This window comes from Cucurbita pepo, chromosome 13 (genome assembly GCF_057944985.1).
Source record: "Cucurbita pepo subsp. pepo isolate OVF chromosome 13, ASM5794498v1, whole genome shotgun sequence".
Classification (NCBI taxonomy): domain Eukaryota; kingdom Viridiplantae; phylum Streptophyta; class Magnoliopsida; order Cucurbitales; family Cucurbitaceae; genus Cucurbita; species Cucurbita pepo.
The window spans coordinates 13,681,393-13,702,549 of record NC_141810.1 but is presented as its reverse complement, the minus strand read 5'-3'; the positions used below and the strand labels follow the sequence as shown (position 1 = coordinate 13,702,549).

General features: G+C 36.8%; 3 protein-coding genes and 1 long non-coding RNA gene across 4 annotated transcripts; 3 read left to right on the top strand and 1 right to left on the bottom strand.

Annotated features, from left to right (window-relative positions):
• The first annotated feature begins 391 nt into the window (after positions 1-391).
• LOC111808591 (uncharacterized) lies at positions 392-7,924 on the top strand. The gene is made up of 7 exons (XR_015411484.1): positions 392-1,072; positions 1,158-1,233; positions 1,308-1,445; positions 1,846-2,034; positions 6,008-7,190; positions 7,485-7,538; positions 7,677-7,924. It is a non-coding gene; the product is annotated as an uncharacterized LOC111808591 (long non-coding RNA).
• LOC111808568 (uncharacterized) lies at positions 1,579-6,039 on the bottom strand. The gene is made up of 3 exons (XM_023694649.2): positions 5,900-6,039; positions 2,876-5,534; positions 1,579-2,177 (listed from the first exon to the last, which is right to left on the bottom strand). The coding sequence occupies exons 2-3, from the start codon at positions 5,430-5,432 to the stop codon at positions 1,804-1,806; spliced, it is 2,931 nt and encodes a 976-aa protein (XP_023550417.2). The 5' UTR covers positions 5,433-5,534; positions 5,900-6,039; the 3' UTR covers positions 1,579-1,803.
• A 2,195-nt stretch (positions 7,925-10,119) lies between the features above and the next one.
• LOC111808569 (uncharacterized) lies at positions 10,120-16,929 on the top strand. Its single transcript, XM_023694651.2, has 10 exons — positions 10,120-10,626; positions 10,960-11,069; positions 12,516-13,260; positions 13,352-13,496; positions 13,626-13,756; positions 13,866-14,054; positions 14,168-14,395; positions 15,342-15,675; positions 15,771-15,954; positions 16,273-16,929. The coding sequence occupies exons 1-10, from the start codon at positions 10,420-10,422 to the stop codon at positions 16,748-16,750; spliced, it is 2,751 nt and encodes a 916-aa protein (XP_023550419.2). The 5' UTR covers positions 10,120-10,419; the 3' UTR covers positions 16,751-16,929.
• A 151-nt stretch (positions 16,930-17,080) lies between these two features.
• LOC111808579 (alpha-(1,4)-fucosyltransferase) lies at positions 17,081-20,193 on the top strand. Its single transcript, XM_023694666.2, has 3 exons — positions 17,081-17,676; positions 19,195-19,368; positions 19,464-20,193. The coding sequence occupies exons 1-3, from the start codon at positions 17,191-17,193 to the stop codon at positions 20,022-20,024; spliced, it is 1,221 nt and encodes a 406-aa protein (XP_023550434.2). The 5' UTR covers positions 17,081-17,190; the 3' UTR covers positions 20,025-20,193.
• The last annotated feature ends 964 nt before the right edge of the window (positions 20,194-21,157 follow it).

Below are 21,157 nucleotides of genomic sequence, written 5' to 3'. Positions count from 1 at the left end.
GATTTTTGATTTTGTAGTGTTCGATGATTTGTATGGTAAGAGTTGAATGGAAACTGGATTGATTGTGTAATGGAGAAAATTATCACTGAAGCAAATGTCATCAAGAGATGAATTACCTATCACAAACTGTTAATTTGGAATCTTTACATAAGTTGAGATTATCAGCTTTTAATAATGTAATAAGTTTGATTGAATTAAATTGAAAAAATGGTTTGAGAAACCTCCTACTCTTAGATGTCTTGTCATACATAATACTAAATGTTGCGTCTTGATAGACTGTAGCATCTCTTTTGGATTAAGATCACGACTTGAAGAACAAACCAAAAGAGGGGGAAAACCCCATACTTTTCGATGTAAGTCTCTGGTCTCTCCTTCTATTTCAGCGAGTTGAGATAGTATGTTATGGGTTGAGAATTTTAGGGACCAAAATAAGGAATGCGTATTATTTGAGGGACAAAAACATTAGTTCTAACTTTTAACACAATTGTAAATTATACTTACTTTTTGGTGGTAGGTGCAGTTAATAATTTATGATTGTAACTATTTTAAGAACACAATAGGAGATACTGATGGAGGTGAGGGTCTGGAACCCTCTTCTGTTATGAGGGGTTCTCCTGCCACTTGTACTTCCATTTTCTTTGTTCCTTTTTCTTCCATTCAGAGTCTCTTAGTTTTATCTTCTTTATATAGAAGATTAAAATTCCTTAGGAAGTAAATTCTTCTATTGGAGAATCTTGCATGGGAGAGTGAACACATAAGATCATATCCAGCGGCATAAATCTTTGTACTTTGGCTACAATAGTTTGTTCTTTGCATATGTCATGAAGAGGATCTAAACCATCTCTTATGGGACTGTCAGTTTACGCATTCTTTTTAGAATTAGTTCTCTAGTTCGTTTGGGGTTGTGTGGGTGCGTATCAGGAACTGTTGCTCGTTGATCAAGGAGATTCTGATGTACTGTCCCGTTCGTGACAAGGAAAGAGTTTTGTGGAAGGCGTGTTGTTTTATGATTTGTTGGGGCCTGACTTGAGAAGAATAATATCATTTTTTAGTGGGGTTGAAAGATCTTTAGGTAGGCTTGTGAGGTGGAGGTTTTTCATTTTGTCTTCTCTGATCCCTCCTATCTCTTGCCCATGTGTCTCTTCTTTTCTTTGCAGGACAACAAGAGCTCCTCGTGCAGAAGGGAATGGTGTGTTGGATCTAACACACAGTTTCCAAACAAATCTGCTGTTTGTAAGAATTGAGACTTTCATCAAATTTGTTGTAAACATGCCTGTAGATGTTCACATTGACACCATTGCTTGCAGGGAGGTGGTTGGTGGATGGATTGTTGAAAAGCAGCATCTAATACCATTTCTCATACGCAGTATGTTCTCTTCCATGTTTTCTACGGTCGGAGTGATCTCATCAAAGATACTGTAAATTTTCACTTACTCTCTTGATCGGTAAAAATACAAGACTCGATAATTTTCTGTTGTGACACTTCCAACTTGAAAGTTGGAACATGTTCTTGATAGCACATATAGTTACATATAACAGAAACTTTGTTCTTTTAAATGTGAGGAAGATAACTTTAGCTGTCTTCAAAAAAGAAAATTCTCTTATGCACACTTCATTTGATGAGCTCTACAAATATATTATCCTTAGTTTTATGCTAAGGTCTGACTGAAAATTCGGAGCTAGCTAATTGGGCACAGGTTATTGCTCTTACATGTGATGGGCAAAGATTCTCATCACGGCCGCAAAAATCTCAAGTGCTTTGATCATTACAGCAAAGACTAATCTTACATTCTTGTTGAAGAACTAAACAAAATCCTTACTGTTTTTATTTGAATTGTTGTTCAGGGACGTTGAAGAAGAGTAGGGATCAGCGTCTAACAGCATCTTCACTACCTCTCTCATTGAAGGGCGAAGTGATGGAAGCTTTCTTGTGCAAAGTACAGCAATCTTCAGGACTTTAATCATGTCATTTTGGACGACTTCAGATGCAACTTTGATGTCCAGAAGCTTGAGGACATTGTCATAGCCATCGAGGTGTGTTGAGACCCAGTAGACAATATCTTTTTCTTTTCCATATTCATCTTCTATTGGTCTCCTTCCAGTAATCAATTCTAATAGCACCACACCATAACTGTACACATCACTCTTTTCTGAAACTTTTGGAGTATATGCTAGCTCTGTAGAGGAAAGTTGTTACAGAAATTAGTTCGTCTTATTTTCATGTTCAACTTGAATCTGATAATGTTGAACAAAAAACACAATACATCTGTATCAATAGAGCAGAAACAAGTTAAGCTTCGAGTTACTTCTTACAAAAGAAGAAAGCAAGTTGATCAGAATGAAACCTTGGTCTTTCAACTTCATAAAATCAACAGTTGAGTCTCTAAACTGATATAATTCCTAGATTTTAATTTTTTTTTTTTATATAATTTAGTCCTAAACTTTAGTATGTAACAATTTAGTCACTATAATTTCAAATTTATGACAGTTTAGTCTCTATTGTGATAAATTTCATCGATATAAGTATCATTTTTTATTACGTAAATGAGCTAGTCTTTATAGCTTATGAACAAGTTTGATCCATAAATTAGTTTATCAATCTAAGCATGTAAATTTTTTTGTTTTATTGTTACAAATTGTTAAATATAGGAATAAATTGTTCAGAGAGACTAAATTGTTACAATTTTGAATGTACATCATTATAAACTAAGGTTTAGGGACTAAGCTGTTACTTCCATGAATGAAGTGTTTTTTTAACTAGTTATTAATGTATGAATGGTAGGATATAAATTTTGTTGCAGAGAGAAAGGTCATGTTAAGGAAAATATAATGAGAAAAAAAATGGGGAGGTTGATTGGAAAGATATAAAACTCACCAGGAGCAAGATAACCGTGAGTGCCAGCAAAAGTGCTGTGCTCAGAAACAATTAGGAACTGATCTGCAACTCTTGCAACTCCAAAATCAGCAATTTTTGGTTCATAATCTCCATCAAGAAGTATGTTGGTTGATTTTATATCTCTATGAATTATAGGTGGTGAACAATCATGGTGCAAGTAAGCAATTCCCCTTGCTGCTCCCAATGCAATCCTGTACCTCTGATTCCAGTTCAATCCAGACTGTCCACCTTTGATCTGTCTCTGAAGTGCTTCACACAGGTTTCCGTTAGTCATATATTCAAAAACTAGATAACTAGATCCTTCCCTCATTAAGCAGGCATAGAGCTTCAAGATGTTTCTATGCCTTATCTTTCCCAGAATCTCCATTTCTGCTGCCAAAACCTTCATTTCATCTCCTTTCCGGAGCTGCTTAACAGCCACTGTACCGCCATTGTTCTTCAGATCCAACCGATAAACTTTTCCCGTTCCTCCTCTCCCTATCAAATTGTCTTCTTCAAAGCTGCATATTTCATCTGCATCAATTTCCACTGGATGGAATGATGCAATTTTCCATTTTGGAGCTCCTTGATGGTCCCGTTCCTGATTGGTCTCCAGGCGAGTCTCACTGTGCTTCAAGTAACTAAAACTTACCAACACTAGCCCTGCTAAGACACAAACCAAGATGGAGACTATCATACTGAAAAATACAAGTTTATCTACAACCACCCCTTTCTGACTATGCTTTCCAGTACAAGTAACCAGACTGGTATTTATCCTTTCTCTGTAGTTTTCATCAACACAGAGTTCTTTGTTGTCCAAAAAGGCTTCGTCTCCACTCATTGCTAGAAGACTGGATGGAACTCTTCCAAACAGCTGATTTCCCGACAAATCTATCGAGCTTAGTTCCATTTTCTCCAAGAATTCTGGGATTTGACCTGTAAGTTCGTTGCTTGAGAGGTTCATCGAGTTCAAAGAGCTGATTAATGAAAATGAAGATGGAATGCTACCACGAAGAGAGTTTTGAGCAAAATTTATGTCCACGAGTCTTTTACAATTACCAATCTCAAATGGGATTGATCCATTCAAAGAATTTACTTCCAGGTGGAATGATGAAAGTTGCCCGAGGAAACCAATTTCAGAAGGTATTTCTCCATTGAAGTCATTATTACTCAAGTAAAGCCTCTCTAAATTTGTCAACATGCCCAGCTCTGATGGAAGGTTACCTGAAAACTTATTGTTTTGCAATATCAATTGGCCCAAGCTGGTAGATAGACCAATGTTTGGGTTTATAACTCCAGTAAACTCATTGTCACTAAAATCAATAATTTTTGCATTAGGAAGAGCCCATACCCCATCTGGAATCCTGCCAGACATTTGATTATTATTGATTCTGAATCTTTGCAGTGATTTGCACTCAGCTAAAGAAAGTGGCAGCTCACCTGAAAATCTATTATCCAGAGCAAGTAAGAACTGCAACTTCCTATTCTCACACAAGAACTTGGGGAAGCTCCCTGAAAATTGATTCTCAGATATGTCGATGCTGAGGAGTGGAGCAAATCTGCCGAAGTTCGCTGGAAATTCTCCAGAAAAATTGTTCCTATAGATTGAAATTGCAATAAGGTTTTGCATATTTTCGAACCCTTCAGGGAACTTACCTGAGAAGTTGTTTTCATACGACTGAAAAACCACCAAATTCCTGAGGTTCCGAACCTCGTCTGGCAACTGCCCATGAAAACTATTTGCAGATATATCAATTTCTTGCAGAAGGGTAAGGTTTGAAATCTCTGGTGGAATTTCTCCTGTTAACTTGTTTTCAAAAAGCTCAAGCTTATTCAGATTCTGCAACTTGGATATTGACTTGGAGAGTTTACCAGAAAGCTTGTTCCTTGAAAGATCCATTGTCTCTAAGGCCTTCAATTCAAAGAGAGACTCTGGTATTTCCCCTCTCAATTGTGCATTTGCTAGATATAGCCAAGTTAAGTTCTTCAAATTTCCTATTGATTCTGGTATGTCACCAGCCTCAAACTCATTTTCACCAAGCCCCAGAGAATTCAATCCAGTTAAATTTCCAACCCAGATTGGGAATTGGCCAGAAAAGAAGTTGATTGATAGATCTAGAACCTCCAATTTTCTCAGCTGAGAAAGATCAGGAATCCTCCTAACCATTTCATTGTCAGTTAGATTCAGTACTCTAATATTGCTACAGTTGATCAGTTGGTAGGGAAGCTCCCCAGAAAGGTGGTTTGAGGCCAACGAAAGTATTGTGAGACTTTGCAGAACAGAAATAGATGGAGAAATCTCACCAGAAAGCGACTTGTTTTCCAAGGAAATCTCTACGACTTTCCCGGAAACCCGATCACAAGTAATCCCAGAGAATCCACAAGGGGATTCAGAATCAATCCAAGAATCAAGAAACCCCATTGGATCATTGAGATTCTCTTTGAAACGAAGCAATGCTCGAGTCTCGGTCGAAAGAGGCAAACTTGGAACAAAGAGACTCAAAATGAAGAGAAAGATCAACAGGGAATGAAGGGGATAAACTGGGCTCTTCTCCATTAGAAATGAGACTAAAATACCAACTTAAGGAGGCTGAGAATCCTCAATATATGTGTAATCTAATCCATGATGGATAGTTCCATTCTACTACACTCCAAACACCTGAAATCAAAGGAAAGGAATAACAAAAACTCCCAAATCATCAACCTTGAAGCTTCAAAAAGCTGGAAACATATTACACAAAACCAGTGTTTGTTTTTGGATGAAAAGAAATGAATCAAAGAAGGAAAACCAAAAACAAAAACAGCTGTGTAAGAGGAGACAGAGTTACGTTAGGATGTCATTTTTGCCTGATTTTTCTCCATAATTGATGTATGATATTCATGATTAGTAGAAAAGAAGAAAAGAGATTTACTTCAAAGCCACTCATAGCAAAACTATTGCTCATAATGGAAGGAAAGTGGAAGGAAAAAGTTTGCATATCATTCCATATATTGACATACTGCTTTCTCATCTTTAAATCTTACCTACAGGAAGTTAGTTCATCTTGCTCCATGAATCCTCTACTGTTTTTCCATCTTCCTTCTCAAACAGACCATAAATTCTGACAAATCTTAATGGGTTTCTTATTGTAGGTCTTTCAAGGAAGAACAGAAAGCTTTCACCGTACTTTTTTTGGGTAAGAAGAAGGGAAAGTGATGGTTCCTGCTGTTTGGTTGCTGGGAAAATTGTAAGAAATTATGAAGATTATAGAAGAAATGAAAGGAACTTATGAGTAGAAGTGAAGTTCCTTGAATATGCTACTCTCACTCTGGTGGAACGTTACCATAATGAATGAGAACAAGCACTTAAAGCAAGAAGAGAGAGAGAAAGAAGAGACAGCAAAACAGGTAAGGAAACTTAAGCAAGCAGCCAGAGAGACTGAGAGAGACCAACTTTGGCGACTTGTGAATTGCTTGTGTTAGATAGGGACGAGAATTTATCGAACATCGAGCTGCCCCAGCAGGGCTGCTTCATCATTACTGTTCGGTATTACTATTGGACGTGAATTCTAAAATTTTCATCTCTAAACACTACAAGGTACAAATATAAGATAGTTGCATCATTTTTTTATTTATTATTATTATTTTTTTTATATATAGAACGGTGCTAACCTGTCAGCTACACTGTGCAGTTTCATCGATACATTCCCGGCCAAGGGAGGAGAGTTTGCATCATTTTTTTTTTCGTATATAGAACGGTGCTAATCTGTCGGCTACATTGTGCAGTTTCATTCATTCATTCCCAGCCAAGGAGGAGAGTTTGCATCATTATATATTTTTTTTTGTATATAGAACGTTGCTAATCTGTCGGCTACATTGTGCAGTTTCATCAATTCATTCCCAACGAAGGAGGATTGTTTGCATCATTTTTTTTCGTATATAGAAGAGTGCTAATCTATCGGCTACATTGTGCAGTTTCATTCATTCATTCCCAGCCAAAGAGGAGAGTTTGCATCATTTTTTTTTTCGTATATAGAACGGTGCTAATCTGTCAGCTACATTGTGCAGTTTCATCAATTCATTCCCAACCAAGGAGGAGAGTTTGCATCATTTTTTTCTTTCTTATATAGAACAATGCTAATCTATCGGCTACATTGTGCAGTTTCATCGATTCATTTCCGACCAAGGAGGAGAGTTTACATCATTTTTTTTTTTTTTTTTTTTGGTATATAGAACGGTACTAATCTGTCGGCTACATTGTGCAGTTTCATCAATACATTTCTCGGCCAAGGAGAGAGATGGTGAGAGGAGGAGAGAGAGAGAGAGAGAGAAAGAGGTAAAGTGAGCAAACTTTTTTTTGAGCTTCTCATATTTGGATGAAAACATAATAATAATAATTCCACTCCTCTTTTTGATTCTTCCACCGCACCGCTACAACATATCCTTCCTGTCTCTGGAATGGTACCCAGGGGAGTGGAATCATCAATTTTTGTCTAACCAAATACGTAGCTTTCTCTTTTCTTTATTATTACCCTTTCTTTCAGCCTAATCATTGAATATATTTGAGTTATTCTTATTCCACCTTTTTTCCTTTTTCTTTATTTTATTTTTTAATTCTTACTTGTGTCAGACTGGCAGGATTGGCAGGATTGGATAATAAAAATAAAAATCCCATAATTGGCAGGTAAGATTATTTCCCTTGTAATTTTCGAGGTGGTAAAAATTTTAAATTATTAAATATGAGTTCAAATTTTGCCTTGTTAAGTTTCTTAAAAATGTTCATCCGTGCATTAATTTTGATTTTTCTCTGAACTTTTAATAGGATGTGCTGAGGCTTTTGGGATCCTCGTGGTCGAGTAATTGGTAAGTCTTATCTATTTACCTCTTCCGATCCTGCAAGTAATAATAGACAAACTAGGCACAATATCTTGGGTTTCATAATTGAAGTTAGAAATATTTACAATTTGATAGCTACGAGAGTGATGACTAATGGTCAATCGATCATAGTTCAACGGGTTAGTTTTATATCTTTCAAACAATAATATATTTTATTTTAAGGTTGGGGATTTATTGTTTATTTTATTTTATTTTTTTACTAAAATTTTAAAAAAGAGGGACAGTTTAAATGAGAGTCACATGGCTTCCACAATGGCCCATTGCCCTTTGTCTTTAGGTTAAAGAAAGAGAATGGGCACAGCAATCAGCATCCCTTCATTTGCTGGAAATGACCCTATTATTTTAGGGCATTGGGACCCACCATTTTTGGGATATTTAGTTATTTACATATTAATTCACCAACTCACAATTTATCTCTTTTCATTATTTACCTCTTTGGCCGACACAAAATAACAAAATTCATATCTTTTTTAGTTTCAAAATAAATAAATAAATTTTGTTTTATTTTTCTAATGTGTTTATAAGCTTGAAGATTAAGCATACCGTTTAATTCCAAACCAGCAATTATGTCCTCTAAAGACTTATTTGATTTTTTTTTAATAAAAATGTATAATTAGTTTGGGACATAAAATTAAAATTATTGGGTATTTAAATTTTAAATTTATAAATTTGTAATATACTTTTTGAAAATAAAAGGACTAATTTAAATAGATTCTCAAAGTAAACTCATAATTTAACTTTTTCCCCCTTTAAAATAATTCACTTTAATTATTTTTTATTAAATAGGAAGTAAATCTGTCCTCGAAAATTCAAGTAGGGAATAAATAATAAAAAAATGAAATTTCATAAAGAAAGCGATAATTAAAAAGAAAAGGTAATCTTCTAGAAGAAATGAGAGTGAACGTACGGAATTGAAAAAAGTTGAGAAAAGGGGTGGGCCCCCGGCGAGTGAAGAGGCCGACGAAGGCCACGCGCGTTCAGTCCACTTTCCTCAATAAACCATATTAATCGCATTGGCTATGAAGCGTTATTTTCAGCGAGTGGCCATTCGTTTGATATGTAGGCGCGTCGGATTCATTATCCCACTCAATTTTGTCACAATATCACTAAATTTTGAATAGATTTTTGTTGAATTATGTTATGTGAATATAGTTTATATTAGACAAGACCTCGATTAGGACATTCAGTCCTCCTTGTCTAATGGGGCCGACATTCATCCACATAAAGCACTAAGTTATTTACGTTATGATTTTATTATAGGCTGTACTGCTGAATTATTGTCTTCAAGATTGATCAGTAATTGGTTATTAGATCGATGAAGAATCTCTCTAAAAATTGTTTTTTAGCGAATCATCGGCCACAGGATCCAGAATAACAAAATGCCTTATGTTATGCTACAATAAAAGTTTTTTGCCCTCTTAACACTTGCTCGATCGATATCCCAATCACTTGATCGAGACCCAAATAGGATTTTTGACGAATTCCACATTGAACCTACCGTTTTCTTGACAAACCGTCAAGAAGAAGTCGATTAGTTTATTTTATTTAATGGGTTGGAGACTTCTCATAAACAAAATTAGTTCAATAATTACGTTCTTTTTTAAATTAAAAAATTCGTTAAAAAATAAAAATAAAAAATAAAAAGTCAACTACCCAATAAATATTTGTTAGAAAATAACTTTTAAAAGTAATTTTAACCTAAAACTATTTGAGTATGGGCCTTATTTAGGCAATTCAATGGGCCAGCGCCCACCGTACTGGATCTGTTGCTCACTTTTTGGGCTGCGTTTAAATCGTAGCCCACTAACCGGCCCAATGGGCCTTCCGTACTAAAGTTATTGCAAAACCAGAGATAAAGAATTCCATTTATGCTAAATTAATTAAAAAAAAACTTAAAAAGACCTTTAAATTATTAATACACTTATTTTAAAAAAAAAATACTTAAAAAATACTTCTAAACTTTATTAAAAATTACAAAAAGACCTTTAAATTAAAAAAAAAATAAATACAATTATTATCAGTATCACGTTTCAAAATTACAAAATTTCAGATATAATATTAAAAAGTTTGATGAATGGTTAGATTAATTATTTTAATATGCATATACAAAATATTTATTTTTATTTTTTTTATTTTTTAAATTTTATGATTTTTAAAAATATTTAAATCTATCGATTTGGTATTTTTAAGGGCTAAAATAATAATTTTTTAAAAGTTGAGATCAGAATAAATGTTCTTAAAGATAATTTTTAAAAGTATTAAAATCAAAATGAATTAAGAATTCATTAGAAAAAAACAAAAAAAAAACCTACGAATTTATTTGTTTGTAAATGAAAATTATTAAAATAAGGAAGGAAAAAAATCCAGCTGTTTCTCGAGTTTTCAAAATTTTCGAACGCCAAAAAGGTCATCGAAGAATCTAGAACAAAATGGCGCGATCCAAATCCATCATTATTCTCCTTTTCAATGCTCAGATGCGCTGAAGAAATTATTTGGATTCCATAGTCCATCAGAAATCATCTCTGCAATTCGACGACGAAATCGAGACCTCGAAATTGAAATCCGCAGCTGAATCTGTGAGATCGGCTTTTATCTTGTGAAGCTTTGATCAAATCGAAGTTTTCGAGTCGGTTAAGTTGGTGAATTCTTGTTCGAACTGTTTCAGTTCAATGGCTGTGGGACTGGAGGAGAAGTCGGAGAGGAAGGGCGGAGTAGCGCTTTATTTTCCTGCAAATGACGACGAGCCTTCGCCGGCATCGTCATCTACTCCTCCCAAACTGCCTCGCAGGCTTAGCCGTCGCCTAATGGAGTCTAAGGCGCCGTCTACTGCGGAAGAGATTGAAGCCAAGCTCCGAAAGGCTGATCTCCGTCGTCAGGTTTCTATCTCGGGCCCTATTATTCTTATATACGTATTCCGATTGGTTTTCTTTCTTCAGTATGACGTGCCGTACTGGATAAAGATAGTCCAACCTTGATTTGTTTTGAAGGAAGTTATAGAATTTATTTGTGTCGGTTGCCCAAAATAAAAACCAAGAAATGCTAAGCGACAACCATCGCCGGGTGCCTTTTCGTTTGAATTACAATAGACTTCGATTTCTTCTATAGAAAAGTTGTTCCCGACTCGTTCATGAGTCGTTTCAGTTGTTTTCCCTCTTCTGTTTTTTTTCTTTTTTTAAGAATATAAGAACGTTATTTCTATGTGCGAGTAGGCCAAGAGACAAAGAGCTGGGTATTCGATGGAGAGACGAAGAACAAGTGATATTGTTCGTGCTAATATGAAAGGGATGTCTAAGCAGGACCCAGCGGCAATTATAGCAAGGTACAAGATCCTTATACTTCTTCATTTTTTGAATTCTGTTCTAGCCTGTTTACTATAATTTAAAAATTTCCCATTAAGATATTTTGGATGTTAGCGTTGTCGTAATTTCGACTGCTTGGTATGATTCGGTCTTCACCTGTGGTATTGAAAGTTTCGACATGGTGATCAAGTAACACAGTTTGATCATTTATGTTATGCATCTTGCGATCAAGATAAGAGTGACAAAAGGGTAGTTCTACATCTTCTTTGGCGTATTTTAGGCTTTTGCATTTTATTTTTAGTCTGTATTGCTTGAAACCATGCTTTTGCATCGTTTTTGAAGTTATCGAAGGTTGAGAAACCATGCTCGAAAATCCTTGCATTCCTTTCACACCATAGATGCGGGAGAAAGTTCTGTTTATCACCAATTATAATGTCTTTTTTGCATCATGGAAGGGATGTCTCACGAAGACCAAGGCAAGAACACCAAATATTCCAAAATTGAAAAGCATATGAACAATGGGCAGATGTGAAGGATGCTTTAAGTATATAAAAAAAAAAGAACACATCACACACCATGAAGGAAAGATGCCATCTCATTTTCCTTAGCAACCGATCAGCTGTATTAATCCCACCAAGATTAAGTTTCCATAAGAATTTTTTTATTTTCTTAGGATAAGAGTCCTTACAAATCACCGAAAAGAGGTTGCTCAAGTCAGGAACAATATCATGAATTTACTCACTTGAGAGCTTTAATTGTGAATGCTTTGGAGAGAAATCAAGAGGACATAGCCAAGAGTCATTCACCAAACTTTACAAGATTGTTGAAAGAAGATGAGATAAACTAAATCATGAGAAGAAGTCCAAGCCTGTGCAACTGTAATACTTGGCTAGTAGACAGTTGAAAAATTCTAGGAAAGGCTGTAGTAGCTACCCCATAATTCAACTAGGAATCATGCCCAAAAAGACGTGAGAGTTCCATTGCCAAGACATCTTTGCACCTGCAAAGCAACAAGATCTATGCTAGAAGAAATAAACCTCCTATGTGATTTAAATGAACCTCTAAACATTTGTGTTGGCCATATAATCGAAAAATCTAATTGACGCGCATGTTGTTTCTTCTTCTATATCTAAGAACCAATTGAAGGAAGTAATACGGGAGAATAAATTCATGTTCCCTTTGTTGGTGGGCAAGTATGCTTAGGGGCTGGAACATCAATTTGAGGCATCAAGAGTAAGAGTAGAAGAAATGGTTTGGCCTTAGGAGGATTTGGAAGAGAAAGGAAGATTTGAAACCTAATGCTATGCAGTGTAATTGTGACTATTTCTATTGTTGTCAAGGATACTGGTTCAGTTTTAGCTTGACTCTGTATCTATGCTTTGCCTGCTTACTTTCCCTTCAGTTATCATTCATCTCTTTTTCCTTTGAAATATTATGAATTATAATGCAATCTGTCCCATCTTCAGGTGCTGGAGGAGTTTTGTACAAACGAGAAAAACTACTTTTGCTTTGGCAAAAGCTTTTCAAGCATTAGATATTACAAAAGAATCTGTGAAGTCTATGGAATTTGAGCAGCTTGCTTCTAAGATCAATGCAACTGCAACCATACAAACTGTGAAAGCTTTACTTGTTCGCTTAGAGAGTAGATTCTCAATCTTGAGAACAACTTCTGGAAATAAATTAAGCATGGAGAAGGTAGATCACCTTCTCAAGCGTGTTGGATTTCATGGCAGAAGCAGTAATCAAGTAAACAAGACAGGTAGATCACAGACTATTGGCTTCAGGAAAGCTGCAAAGGTTCCCTCTAAATTATCTAGGTACCCTGCCAAAGTAGTGCTTTTTGCTTATATGATATTGGGGCATCCGGAGACAGTTTTTATTGGGAAGAGTGAGTTTGAAAAGGCATTGCTGGAGTCAGCATCAAATTTTGTTCAGGAATTTGAGTTGTTGATTAAGATTATATTGGAGGGTCCCTTACGAACCATGCATGAGGAGCAATCTTCAACACCATCTTCGATTAGATCCCAATTAGAGATATTTGACAAAAGATGGTGCTCTTACCTTCATCACTTTGTGGTGTGGAAAGACAAGGATGCTATATTTTTCGAGGAGAACATGAAGGGTGTTGCTCGCCAGTTGGAGAGTTTTATGGCACAAACTTCTAAGCTGAGATTGGAAGGTGATAATAGTAATATCGCACATGATACACAGGTAATTCAATTTGGCTATAGTTTCTATAGCATTTTGAGCAACTAAATCCTAGTTGGCTAATGGTTTGTTGGACTCATCTGGTTGATGGTAGGTCAGTGAAGAGCAGAAGATACAGAGAGAAAAGTTACAACAACTTGGCAGTTTAGAAAATTCTTCATCAGTTGCAGGGTCAAGCTCCTTGGAATCCAATTCTGAATATTCTCCAGGGTTCCGACCAGTAGAAAGTTCTAAGCCAGGTCTGCATAGCATATTGGATGCTTTGTTGGTTATTTGTCTGTAATGATGACTAATCTTGCTTAAGATAGATGTTTTAATTCTTTTTCCTATAGTAAAATGACAATTTCCTTCTGTCAAATTTATTGCAGAGCAACCTACAAGCTCCAGTGAAATGCTAGTCACTGAGAATGAGTTGGTTGCAAATGAGATTGTCCATGATTATCACCATTTCCTTACAGTCTCCTCGAATGCTCCAACTGAAGCTGAAAACAGTTTAAAGGTTGGCACTTCTGAATGTGTCGTTCTCTTTTCTGATATGTAAATGACAAATAGCGAAGGAAGCATGCATTTGTGATTCCTGGACTTAGCTATTATACTGACTTACGTAGGAAAAACTGAAAAAGACGATGGAAAAAGCATTTTGGGATGGCATCATGGAGTCTATGGAAGAAGATGAGCCTGATTTCAGTTGGGTTATCAAGGTCCTGAAGGAGGTCAGGGATGAATTGTGTGAGATGTCTCCGCCGTCCTGGAGATCAGAGATTGCTGAGAAAATTGATATTGAAATTGTTTCACAGGTACATCTAATTTGAATATTTATTTAACAATTGGTGGCCACATTAAATGGTAAATGGTAATGGAGTATCGATCTCTCTCACTAATTTGTCCTTCACTTCTTTGGTGGTTGAAGATTCTAAATTCAGGAACCCCGGATGTGGGTTACTTCAAACAACTGCTGGACTTTAGTTTAGTCACACTGCAAAAGCTTTCCGCTCCAGCGAAAGAGAAAGAGATGGAAGCAAGTTACCAGAAGTTAATGGAAGAGCTGGGAGACGTTTCCTGTTTTGGAGAGAACTCAAAGCGTCCATTCGCTCTCTTGATGGTCAAAGGTTTACGCTTCATTCTACATCAGATTCAGGTCCGTTTTTAGTCTAGTATTTCCTACCTCAAATTCTGGATACAGTTAAATACAATTCCAATTCAAGTATATGCAAGGGATGATCGAAGTAAACCATTTCAAAGGTGTAACACTTCCCCATCCATTTTCGTTTTGAACTTCTTATCACCAGAACCAGTCTGTTCTTGTGAAACCTCCTCAACAGATTGCCAAGTATAGTTCTTTTTTTTTTTAAAAAAAAAAAAAAAAAAAAAAAAAAAAAAAAAAAAAAATTAGCATGGTATCAGTGTCCGAGTTTCCTTAAACATGGATTTTGAGTCCTTTATAGGAGATTGAGTAATTGTTATTTTCCTCTTCCACCTATTCTCATGATTAAGTCTTCATCAGTCTCCTAATAAAGTCTTCATCATTCTCTCAATTACCTTTGCTGCTGCGCTGGGATGTCCATTCATGGAATTTTACAAATGGGTCTGTTTTGCCCATAGTATGCTCCGCAATTAATTCTCAAGCTTCTTTCCTCCTGTCCAACTTCTTACTAAATTCTAAAGCAGTGATGTTATGATCATATTATCTTCAGCCAAAAGGCAGGTTATGATATTTTAGGGGTATCATCTTTCTCAGAAGCTAATGAATGAGATGACCCAAGGCCCTAACCTTCACCTATCTAAATGGCATTTGGAGCTTTGATTATATATGCAATGAGATGACAGATATAGCGTAAATAGGAAAAGTGCGCATAGCGGAGTCTCCATTTGGGGAGAGCTGTGTGATCTTTCTTTATCCCATTCTGTGTTTCTTCTGTGTCTCCCTCTAGAACTCCAAAGAAAACATATTTTCTTCTCACTTATCGGACGAACAAATGGTTTTACGTTTCTGGTTTTGCTAGTTGGAAATATATATTGTTTGGTTATGCCTGTAAGATACTTTTCCACGTTGATTTTGACTGAACTTCTATATTTGGTAGCAGAATCTAAAAGAAGAAATAGCAAATACACATTTAAGGATGGTGGAACCGCTCATCAAGAGCCCTGCTGGTTTGGAGTATCTGAAAAGTTCATTTTCTAAGCGATGTGGTTCGCCTGCCGATGCAGCTACCTCTTTGCCTCTCACAAGGCAATGGCTTTCATCTGTATGGCCGAACGTGGAGCTGGAGTGGAAAGAACACACTGATTCTGTGGCTTCTGCTATATCAAAAAATGCAGGAGTTCAGCCAGAGAACCTCCCATCTACCATACGAACCGGAGGAAGTAGTCTGATTCCATCAAAGATCATCAGCCCAACCTCTGGAACAAGTAGCCATGGTAACTCCAGTTGTCATGTTGTATTCGTATTCTTCTTTTCGACTTCGTTTTTATCCAAACTCATCAGATTTACAATGGAGCTTTAATGTATTCAGGCAAAGAACAACCAGAGTGCAAGGGTGAGAGACTTGATTTATTAATTAGGCTTGGTCTGCTAAGGTTAGTAAATCAAATAAAGGGGCTCAGCAGTGATACTCTGCCGGAGACTCTTAAGCTTAATCTCGCCAGGCTCAGGACGGTTCAATCTCGACTTCAGAGGATCATCGTCATTTCTACCAGGTTGGTGAAATTTGCAGCTCTTACCTTTAAGCTCTATTTTGGTACTAAATTATCTTCTATTTTAGTTATAGGGTTTAGTCTTTTTGTTTCCTTAAATTAATTATAGTTTATCTTAAAACTTAGTCTATAATAAGTTATTTACTGAAAGTCGAGGCGCTATAACAAAACGTTTGAAAGTTCGAGAAACAGGAAAGCAAAAAGATATAAATCGAAATCTTATTGTATTCCTGTTTTACAAAGTATAGTTTTAGATTATGATAATATATGTCATATAATCTATATTCTTATATAGTCTTACTTTGGAAATATCATGTCCAGCTTGTTGGTCATGCGTCAAATTCTTCTCAACGAGAGACTGGTCTCCAATCCAAGTGAAGTCGATAGTATATTATCGACATGTGCCAAACGCCTTTGCAATCTCTTGGACATTGTCGAAAACGTTGGAATACTGGAGATCGTTGAAGCCCTCGGCATTGTCTTAGTCGATTGTGATTCGGACCCTAAAAGGCTCCAAGCAAGAAAGCAGATCATAGCAAACATGTTGATAAAAAGCTTACAAGAAGGCGACGTAGTATACAATCGAGTTTCACGCAACATTTACCTGGCCATGCGGGGCGTTGTGCTCGGAGGAAGCAGCAGAAAGGGAAGGCAACTAGCGGAGGCATTCCTTTTGCCCATCGGAGCAGGATCTCTCACCGGAAAGGTGGTCGAGGCAGCAGAATCTCTGATTGTTATGGCTGTTGTGTCTGTGATCGTTCATGGAGACTGGTATAGAGAACTGATAAAAAACTGGTGAGATCGTCTCAAATGGTAACAGATCGTGTCTTAAATGCTTGTAAATAAGGTAAATTCATATGTAAATTCTCCACAAATGGGAAGATTTGGTGTGTTTGTTTGAGTTTGACAGTGCAAAAATTTAATGTTTTAGCTAATATTTGTGTTTAGATATATAAAAATTTGTTAATTATGTTGAAAGGTTTGATTTTTAATTTTAATTTTTTTTTAAATAAGTAATTAGATTGTGTTAATTTATAAATAAATTGTGAAATTAAAGCTTAGTCATAAACACAAAATTAGTCACTAATCACAAAATTAATCACTACTTTAGTGATCTATCTTGAATTCGTCTTGTAATCGTGCTGAATAATTTCACTTTTACTCTCTACAACGATTTCCCCCTTTCTCTCTCTCTCCGGAGAGAGAAAATCCACCGGCGACCGCCGTCTCCGTCCAACCATGCTCTTGAAGCCCTTCAACACCGTTGCCGTCGTATTCATGCTCGCTTTCGTGTTCTTCATCCTTTTCTTCACTGGCTTCCTCGAATTTCCGCCGGCATCCACTTCCATCGTACCGGCCGCCGATGATTTGAATCTATCCGTAGCCGAGTTCGCTTTCGATCCTTTCTCCGATTTGATCACCGCCTTTAAGAAATGGGACGCTCAGGTTGGCTGCGATCGATTTCGGGAGAAAATTAGCGGCGGTTTGGGAAATGGATCTTCGTCGACTTCGCTACAGCTTGTCGGCGGCGACTCTAATTCGGAATGTGGAGGGCTGAAACTGAATCATGTCTCTGTTTTGGTGAAAGGATGGACATGGATCCCTGATAATTTAGACAATTTGTATTCGTGTTCTTGTGGATTGAGCTGTCTTTGGACTAAATCTTCTGTTCTTGCCGATAAACCCGACGCCTTGTTCTTCGAGACCAGTACGCCTCCGCGTCAGGTAAATTCTCAGCCATAATTTTCCATTATTCCATTCGAATTTTACAATCTGTTTGGATGCCGATTTTTCCAATGATTTTAAGATCATAATCTGGTAGTTTTTGAAGCGATCCAGATCTATCTACATAAATTACATTTTTCTCGGTTCTGGATAATCGTTCGTTCTGGTTCATTCAGTTCTTATGATCTGTTTCGATGAAGCCATTGTTAGTTCTAATAGCTTGATCCATGGAGGATATTGAGAAATGCATGATGTTTGGTATTAATTCTCTAAAATGTTCTTGAAGCCATTGTAGATTATGCTTTACTGCTTATTTCTGCTGTTTTCCGTCAAGGGGCTGGGCTGTTGCAAATTCTGTACCTTATTTGGGGACTGTTTTTTTCGATCTATGGATATTACTTGTTGAGGGAAGAAAATTGGTTGAATTCATAGGCTGTTGAATGGATCCCCTAGAACTATCCGGAATCCCAGATTTTTGTAAACTAGACGTGAGATTCCACGTCGGTTGGAGAGGGGAACAAATTATTCCTCATAAGGGTGTGGAAACCTCTGCCTAGCAAATGCATTTTAAAATCGTGAATGAGCTAAAACGATTAATATCTGCTAGCGGTGAGTTTGGGATGTTACAAATGATATCAGAGCTAGGTTTCGGGCAGTGTCCAGTGAGTGGGGGTGGATTGTGAGATCCCACATTGGTTAGAGAGGGGAATGAAATATTTTTTTTAAGGATGTGAAAACCTCTCCCTAGACGCGTTTTAAAACCGTGAGGCTGACATCAATAAGTAGTGAGCCAAAGCAATCAATACCTGCTAGCGGTGGGCTTGGGCTGTTACAAATGGTATCAGAGCCAGGTTTCAAACAATGTGTCAACAAGGACGCTGGCGCCCAAGGGTGGTAAATTGTAAAATTCCACATTTGTTGGAGGGGGAACGAAACATTCCTTATAAGAGTGTGAAAATCTCTCCCTAATAGACGCGTTTTAAGATCGCGAGGCTGACGGCTATACGTAATGGGCCAAAACGAACAATATCTGCTTGCGGTGGGTTTTGGATGTGACAAATGGTATCAGAGCCAGGTTTCAGCCAGTGTGCTAGCAAGCAAGGGCGCTGGCCCCCAAGGGGGTGGATTTTGAGATCCGATCTTGGTTGCAGAGGGGAACGAAGCATTCCTTATAAGGTGTGAGATTTTTTTTTGTGTTTTAATACCGTGAGGCTGACATGATACGTAATAGGCCAAAACGGACAATATCTGCTAGTGTTGGGCTTGCGCTGTTTCGGTGATATTGGTCCTCTGTTTGTTTTTTTTTTTTTAAATATGAATGAACGTGCTTTCATTATGTTAATTTGATTGCGATATCTTAATCTCTGCCCACGGTACAAGTTAGTATGATATACCTTTTCGACTTCCCTATCTTACACATGACAATACGCTGGGTAATAATTTCTTGGTTATTGTTATCGATATTGTTATGATCGTGTTGTTCCGATTTTGTTCACTGTTCTCCTTAATGTTCGTTAGAGGCGCAGGGGTGATCCTCTCCGTATTTATATGGATCTCGAGGCTGGTCGGAAGCGCTCAGGTTTTGAGGATCTATTCGTTAGTTATCATGCGGAAGACGATGTTCAGTCAACCTATGCAGGAGCACTCTTTCACAATGGTCGAAACTATCACGTATCTTCTTCTAAAAACAATGTGAGTTTTTTGGTTCTGATTTTCGTCTTTGCAACTCCACCCGATCTGTTCGATCTATAAGGATCGTGATACTAATGATATTGAAATTTTCTTAGGATACGCTCGTTTATTGGTCGTCGTCTCGTTGTCTTCCCCAACGAAACCAGCTTGCTAGGAAGCTTCTAAGCTTGCTGCCTCACCATTCATTTGGCAAGTGCTTGAACAATGTAGGCGGGCTTGACATGGCCCTTGATATGTACCCTGAATGTGCAAACGATGCCAGTGTCACCCCAAAATGGTGGGATCACTTGCATTGTGCAATGTCTCATTACAAATTCGTTCTAGCAATCGAAAACACGATGACCGAGAGTTACGTAACGGAGAAGCTATTTTATGCGCTAGACTCCGGTTCGGTTCCGATCTATTTTGGTGCTCCAAATGTCTGGGATTTTGTCCCTCCACATTCCATAATTGATGGGTCTAAATTCAGCTCGTTGGAAGAGTTAGCTTCTTATGTAAAACGACTTGCTGATGATCCGGTAGCTTATGCTGAATACCATGCTTGGAGACGATGCCGTGCGTTGGGCAACTATAGGAGGACCCGAGCTGCAAGCCTCGACACGCTGCCGTGCCGGGTATGTAATGCCGTGAGCAGAAGGGGTGGTAGAAATGGATGAGCTTATCTAGTTTTTCTTTTGGCTGCCATTGTTCCTCTGTTGTTTTTCACTGTGATGGGGTTTGTTTTTGTTGTCACCAGTAGACAGGGGAATGGGTTTGGTGTAAGGAAATGAATGTAGGTAGAAAGATCATAAATAATCAGAGAAAAATATATTTTATTTATTATAATTACTCGGTCATATGTTATATTTGTGAGATCGATCGGAGACGGGAACAAAACATTCATTTTAAGGGTGTAGAAATCTCTCTCTCGTAGACACGTCATAAAATTTTGAGGTTGACATGTAACGGGAAAAAACGGACAATATTTGCAAATGGTAGGTTTGTGCTGTTATAGTGGTGTTAGAAGCAGACATCGGTACACCTTCTCTCTCATAGATACGTCATAAAATCGTGAGGTTGATAGTGATATGTAACGGGCAAAAACGGACAATATCTGCAAACGGTAGGTTTGTGCTGTTATAGTGGGATCAGAAGTAGACGATAAGTAACGGGCCAAAACAGACAATATCTATTGGCGGTGAGTTTGGGATGTTACAATATTACTCTTCGGAAATTTTTATATCTGTTTCCGTATACTCTCTTGAAGGAAGGGTACATAAATGAACTGAGACCACATTCGAATAAGAGCGATTCTAAAGATATGACGGGAAAAGGTCGGGTTCTACGAGGAATCTAAATTTCAAATTCAAGTCGGTTATTTAGTTAATTAAATACAACCAATTTTAGTCCTTATGGCAGTTACATTATTCAATTTTTTTTTTCTAATGGTATATTTTTAATTTAATTTGATTTAAATATTATTCTAAACTCTTTAAATAAAGCTGAAGGGCATTAATGTCATAAATAAAATATATAGTAGTTTGGAAAGTGAGAGACTTAATATTTATATATATTTTTTAATTATTTAATAAATGAAATGATTGGAATCAATTAAAAATAAATAATTAAGAAAACTTTTATGACTAATCAACCCCTGGGCTTCAATTCAATGAATAAGAATTTGATTATTTTAAATTTGAATTTATTAAATTATTTTCCAATATTTTCTTAAATTCCCTTTATACCCTGACTAAGATGGTTTTGTTTTAAAATATTAATTTATTTTAGATTAAATGAATTAAATATTTAT